The sequence below is a fragment of the Physella acuta genome, unplaced genomic scaffold (genome assembly GCF_028476545.2).
Source record: "Physella acuta isolate Inbredline_101_S28 unplaced genomic scaffold, ASM2847654v3 ptg000855l, whole genome shotgun sequence".
NCBI lineage: Eukaryota > Metazoa > Mollusca > Gastropoda > Physidae > Physella > Physella acuta.
The window spans coordinates 291119-298029 of NW_026732372.1; the positions used below are offsets into that span (position 1 = coordinate 291119).

General features: G+C 31.6%; 1 protein-coding gene across 4 annotated transcripts; it reads right to left on the reverse strand.

The window, feature by feature from the left end:
• Positions 1 to 1109: 1109 nt before the first annotated feature.
• Positions 1110 to 5612, reverse strand: LOC131952144 (uncharacterized). Of its 4 annotated transcripts, XM_059314678.1 has the most exons (4): positions 5455 to 5610; positions 4045 to 4158; positions 2353 to 2640; positions 1110 to 1803 (listed from the first exon to the last, which is right to left on the reverse strand). In XM_059314678.1, the coding sequence occupies exons 2-4, from the start codon at positions 4084 to 4086 to the stop codon at positions 1696 to 1698; spliced, it is 438 nt and encodes a 145-aa protein (XP_059170661.1). In that variant the 5' UTR covers positions 4087 to 4158; positions 5455 to 5610; the 3' UTR covers positions 1110 to 1695. The 4 variants fall into 4 exon arrangements, with proteins under 4 accessions (XP_059170661.1, XP_059170662.1, XP_059170663.1 ...); XM_059314679.1 differs by lacking the exon at positions 4045 to 4158 and having other exon boundaries at positions 5455 to 5612; XM_059314680.1 differs by lacking the exon at positions 4045 to 4158 and having other exon boundaries at positions 5451 to 5609.
• Positions 5613 to 6911: the final 1299 nt, after the last annotated feature.

A 6911-nucleotide genomic window follows, 5' to 3' on the forward strand; every position in this document is an offset into this window, starting at 1 on the left:
TATATAGTATATATATTCGACATTTTTAAATAAAAATTGCCTTGTTGTTACTGTTATGTAAATACATCCATGATATAATGTAAAATAAGGTTTCAGTTAAAATAATCTAGAAGAATGAATGAAACAAAAATTTAAATCTAATACTTTCTTCAAATTTTTGTGACTGACCCATGTCCTAAAATGTTTTCCATCAACAAGAACATATAATTAATATGACTAGCTAGTTTAATACCTATTGGTATGCCTCACAATGCAAAATTACATTTTGTCATTTGAATTTCGCAACAGATTTGTCCTTTACAAAAAGCTTTGTTTGTAGACATTAATTAGCTAAATTAAAAACAAGGTATAGGCCTACATCTAAAAAATAAATTTTTAACAATTCTTGTATAGGTACACATTTTGTTTAATTATCATTTATCTGTTTCACTTAAAAATGTGTGATGAAAAATGTATTGACATTTAATGTATCTTCAAAACTAAATTAGTCAGTTATTTATGAAACAAAGGAACAGTTTTTAATTAATTAAACAAGTGTAATACAAATCTGTGATAGTTTGATTTCAAGTACAATGTTTTTTACCCCTTTATGTTCTTGTAAACTCAGCTTTACATACAGCAATACTGTTGAAAATTATTTCAAGAGATCTTCATTAAAAAAAATGTATAAAGCAAGCTGCTACTTTCAAATTTCTCCATTTTAAAAAATACGGTGTAAGATTTTTCTCATCTGTCTACTGAATTACTTTTATCAAGCTCAAATTTTTAAAAATATTTTTATTTTGTAAATTAATGTAATTATTTGTTAAACTGTTTATTTAAGCATAATATGCATAGTATATTCACATTTTCATAGAAGATTTAATTTATTTTTGGTGTAAATAAATACAATGTATTCATCTTTTAAAAATCTATCTGCTAATTTATTTAATTGCTTAACCTTGTCTATTGCATGCAACTTTCAACTTGAACTATTACTGAATAGGTTACTGAATTTAATTTTAAAGTTATTATTTTAACAATGGTTAGTGTATCAAGTACCAAAAATGGATGAAACCAACAAAATACAATACCAGTGTGTTTAAAATAAATAAAACATTCCTTTGTCAGTGCCTTATGCAATGCCTGTTTTATTTAATACTCAACATGTAAAATGTTTTCTTCATATGCATAAAATTGTGTTTTAAAATCTATGTTTAAATAAGTGTCATTATATTAATCTTGAATTTGTGACATTTTTAAAAATGTAAACAATCAACTCCAGAGGTGTGGTAAATTAAATGCATTTTAAATTTACATTTTAAAGATGTTTACACAGTTGTAATTATTTATTCAAATTTTAAAATAGTACTGTCATTATTTAAAAGAAAATAAACAATGAAAGGCAAGTTTAACTGTAAATGCAGGACTTTATAGAATGAAGAAAAAAATTTACTTAAGTAACACATTTGCTTGCCAGACTGATAACATTTTATTTTATATTGTTACATCATATCAGCCCAGCCTAATGGAGGTTGTTAGTGTAATTTTTCACATTTTTCTTTCTAACAGATACAGATTTCAGCAGTTTAAAATAAAGTTGTGATAAGTCCTTTCTTTGCTTTATTACTTGAGTATAAGATCTGTGAGCTACAAATAAAGGCATCTGAGGAGAGGGTCAAAGCGAGGTTGAGGTACATGGTTCACTGATGCACTTCAATTGTGCCTATCTCGCAACAACTGCTTCAGCTGGCCAGTCTTGTTAAGTGTTTTTAGATCACTGTTGCCACCAACACACTGGCCATCAATGAAGATTCTTGGGACCTAAGAAAGAAAAAAGTCATAGAAACATTTACTTTAAAAACTGCGTAGGAAGAGAGTGACACAAAATTAAGCTGATCTGAAACATCCAATGGGATAGTGTTGTTGAGGGGTAGAGCACTTGGCTGCTAATCTAAAAGCCTTGGAATCATATCTGTAGAAATTCCTCTGAATTGGGAAAACTATGGTGGCTGGGCATAGTACTGGCCACACTTTCCATTTATCTGTCATCATGAACTGTACACCATAAGCCTTATGTGTCTTGGGCACTAATGGGAAAAGATGATGATTAAAAAGATCCAACAGTTGCCTCAGGTAGCATTCCTTCATGCTGTGATGACAAAATACATTACAATCATTGTACCCAGTTACAATTTATTTTTCCCATAAAAATGCTTGGCATCCACTAGGGACGAGAGAACTCAAATCTTCTGCCAATGATACAAACTCAATCATACCTTTACTTCTTGCAAGAAATAAGCTCAGAAGAAAAAGAAATATTAGCATAAAACATGTGAGCAATGATCATTGTGCTGTAAATGAAAAACTTACAGTTCTAGCATCAGTGATTGCACCAAGAACATTCTGCACTTGACTCCCATCTTTGATCTGATCCAGTTCTATGGCAGTGTAATTAACGCCCATGTTATTTAACAATGTCTTAGAATCATCACAGTGAGGGCAATGACTTTTGCTGAAAACTACAATACGGTTGTTTTTCACCGTATTTTGAACAAAATCGTGTTCTCTAGATACCGAAGCTGCCCCATCTTTCTCATGATCGCCCATTGCCCGGTATTCCTCAACAGGTATATCCACACTGCTATCCATTTTGGACTGCTGTTTAAAATAAAAAGATAAGATTTTAAAACCTTTAAAGTAAAATGTAAATGGCTATTTTACAGCCTAACATTAACCAAATACTTTTAAATTTGTTTTATTCATTCTTATTGTAGAAGGGTATGGTCGTGTGGAAGAACTGAAAATTATGTGTTTGGCTCCAGGCTCAAGTTTTAGTCCATCTACCTCTGATGTGTACCTGACTCACACTGCGGCTGAGAATGTGCTGACCACACTATCCCTTCATATGTCGAGGTCAGAGGAACAGGTGAACTCTACCTCATATGCCCCATGGACCACCAGGCAGCTTTTAATTTTCTCTATTTTCTCATTGCATAGAAGCTTTACTGATAACCAAAACAATTATGACTATTAGCAAATATCCAGTTGTACTTTTTAGTGTTATGTATATTGGAGAATCAGCATTTGGTTTTTAGCTAAAGAATAATCTGATTAGCTAAGATGCTGTGAGCTTACTTTTGGTCTTTTTAATGCTTGTTTGCCAAGGGCAAATTTTTTCACCCAGCTTAAAATATTAAATGACATGATTTGTAAACAATGCTCAAATCATCCACAGAGACCTCCAAACTGCTAATGATAGAATTTGATAACTAAGTGTCTAATTAATTATGAGCAGAAATTTACATTATTCCAGTATAATAACTAGGGGATGATAAAGACTATGAAGCTTGCAAGCTCTAGATACAAACTTCACCTAAATATTACACCCAGCTGCAACAACTAGGGTGCTTTAGACTTTAGAGATCATGCATATATTGTATAACACAAAAGAGGGTGGGGCTGTTTATAATTTTATTTTACTGTGTTATATGGGGAAACAATAGGTATAAAGCAATGTTATGTCACCCTGCCTTCGATTAGTTGATTTTATAAAACTATACTTCTAAAAAAAAATATCAATTTCCTTAACTTTATGCAATTCTCATTATTAATTTTAAAAATCAAGGGGTTGATTGAGTTATACAATTTGCGGGGTGATTACCTGAGGAAGATATGGTTTCAGTGAGTTTTTGTAAAATTTTTTGTTTTATAAAATATTGACACCACAAGATTTTTTTAACCATTATTTACATCTAGTTATCTTAGAAAAAGATAGATAGGGCCATTTGATCTTACAATGCCCATTCATTAAAAACTATTTTACATCACACTCATGTGTATAACTACCAAGCGATGTTAATTTTACTGGAGGTCAGGGTTAAGATTGGAGGCATTCTTACTGACAATGCTAACTAGAAATCTTCTACAAAATATGCTTCCAGCTAATCCGCAAAGAACCAACCTTCTATTATAAAATAAATAAGCAGTTTTAGACTCACAAAAGGTTCTTTACCAAACTAAAAATTGTTCTCTTAATGAGTCTGAAGACAAAGACGAGGATACCTTTTTGGGTTTCGTCTGCCCACTACAAAAACAACAGTTCATTTATTTAAAAACATGAGGTCAGCCAAACTCAACTTTAAAAATAGTGGTACATATTTTAGTCCTCTTTTTTCCCTGTCAGATTGTAGAAACACCACCAATAAATATTGACAGATATCAATACCAGTACAACAAGCCTAAGTGATACAACTGTTGTAATGGTATGAATTAATATTTAATTCCAAACTTAAACTAGGTCTGTGTAAACTATTATACTATATTACATTTAGAAACCGAAATTAAGCATTATTTTTTTTAAATTGAAATTAGAATTTAAACGGATCAGTAAATTTAGAATCTAGCTAGATCTAGATCAAGATCTAATAATTATAATAGTTCTAATGCTGACCCTTCTCAGTTAAATCAGTTAATATTTTTATTTTTAGAATGAAATAGAAATCTGTTTTAAAAAAAACAACTTTCAATTAAGTAAATAGACTAGATCTAGATTAGTAACAAACACTTGTCAACACTAACAACAGCAACGTAACAGGCACACACGTAAAACATCAACAACAACTGTTACTGTGCTGTTACAGATTGAGTTTGAGTAGGGCCTACACTCACACTGCCCTACACTCAGGTACACTGACTGACTGAGAACATATGATGATTAATTGATTATGATTATTTATGATGATATATTTTCAGAAGAGTCAGTTACTGTTCTCAGTCTTCTGTTGAGATACCAATGAGAGACTAGATTATCTAACTATCTATTCTAGATTGTAGATATAGTCAAGCATTGCTATCACTGGCATACTTCAAACACCTGACGCGGCAATGCTTTGAGAAATTGTAGATGCATTGCCAACTCGGCTTACAGTTCGAGCAGTCGTAAATCCATAAGCTAAATGCGGCTAGCATCTAAATTAAATCTATTCTAGATCTAGAAATCTAGCTTTTAACTTTTTATAATTACTTAATTTCATAAGGGACATAAGGGATAGAGTTAGAATCGACATTACATTAAGCCATACGCAGATCTAGATCTAGATCTATGTGTAATTTAGTTAACTACCAGTACCAGTAACCTAACACTAACACCGCCCTTTAACTTTAAGTCAGACTTTAAAACTTAAGTTAAAGAAGATGCTAGACGCTATAAACTGCTATACTTATTCAAAAATGCAATTATGAATCAATATTCGAATATTGCATTTAGATCTACTAGATCTAGAATCTAGATCTATTTACTTTACTATTTAGATCTAGATCTAGAATCTAGTACTAGAGATATCTATTTACTATTTACATTTTAAATTTACAAAAACATGGGTGTCGTCTCTGAATTTTTATTGACTTACAAATCTAAACCATGTCTTATTATACGTTTCTAAACATTAAAATAACTAGATTTAAAATACTTGCTTGTCTTTATTTACAAAAGGTTAGGTTTAATTTAAAGTTTTTGCTGGAGCTGCGTTGTGAAGGCTGGTTAGGCTGAGATCTGCAAGTTAAAAACTTGCTTGACTCAACCACGTATTTTTTGTTGTTGCTAAAGATGACGTTTCTGACGTGTACATCACTTTGATTTGTGTACTAAAATTATCTACATATTAAATTTATGAAAGTGAAACAAATATGTTTTTTTTTTAGATTTAGTATTTTAGATCAAGGTATAGATCTAACAGCGTCTTAAGAAATCAGGGAAACAAGACAGCTATGGCGATACAATTTCGTTTTGTGGGTTATTACTATTATGTAAGGGAGTCGTACAATATACGACGTCATTTTACTAGATTGGATGGGGGGGGGGGGGGGGGGAAATTTTGTTACGAGATATGACGGGGGGGGGGGGGGTTCAGAAAGTGTGAAGACAAGGCGGCCAAAGCATTTAAAAAGTAACGCTAAAATTTTAGTTTTACCCGCCATATTCGAGTTTTTAAAATGTTTTGTTTTAAATGGTAATAGACTAATTGATCTAGAAATGTATTAATTGTTTATAATTTATTTAGCCAGAAATTTATTAATATACTCAGTATTAACAGAGGTCAGATAGTTTTTTTTAAAGGAAGTGATGTTTTAAAAAAACAAAAACCTGAAAATTTGATTTGGGGGGGGGGGGGGGGGGGGGGGGGGGAAAGACAGAGCTTGACGTCATTTTAGTAAAAATTTTATGGGTGAGGGTCTGGCATTTTGTGACGATGGGGCTAGGGCAAGTGTGAGAAATGAATGGTCCAAAAAAAGCATGACGTCTTTATCATTTATGGTTGACTCCTTTCCTTTATATAACAGTGGTGAAAGGCAGGAAAAAAAAATAGGCTTATAGATGAATATAAATTGCAGCCTTATATTATGTTAAAGAATGTATATATATATCCTTCTTAATTATTCCTTCATGAACACTGAATCACCCACCATATTTACAAATATACACAAATCGCAATACATGTAGGCCTACAAACAATTGTAGCTGTTTACACAGTATTTTTGGAAACTATGTGTTGGATACAATATAACCCCCCCCCCCCCCCCCCTTGTTTTAGCCAATATGATTGGCCTATGTGCACCACCTCGGGTGTTTTTCTAAAACCCTATTCATTATTGAGCTGAATATTTTCATTTAATTAGGTAGATGCAAGTAAAAAGTGCCCACATATAACCCCTGCGACCCTGTTTATTATCAATACTTATAAATATTGTTATAAAATATACATTAAATGCTATAAAATAAATATAAAGACATTCTGTTCAATTTACGTCTATACATAATTATAGATGATTATTAAACGCTATAATATTTTATCAAATATATAAGCATTTTATTTAAGCATCAAGGGAGAAACTCAATGGATTTTTAAAAAGACACTAAACACATATTTACA

What these genes read in the sequence shown, in the direction of transcription:
- LOC131952144 (XM_059314677.1), bottom strand. Translation starts at nt 4,891, where the DNA reads ATGCATCTACAATTTCTCAAAGCATTGCCGCGTCAGGTGTTTGAA. An exon ending in TGCCGCGTCAGGTGTTTGAA is followed by an intron (nt 2,641 to 4,846) that starts GTATGCCAGTGA and finishes TATTTTAAACAG; the next exon opens with CAGTCCAAAATGGATAGCAG. An exon ending in CAATCACTGATGCTAGAACT is followed by an intron (nt 1,804 to 2,352) that starts GTAAGTTTTTCA and finishes TTTCTTTCTTAG; the next exon opens with GTCCCAAGAATCTTCATTGA.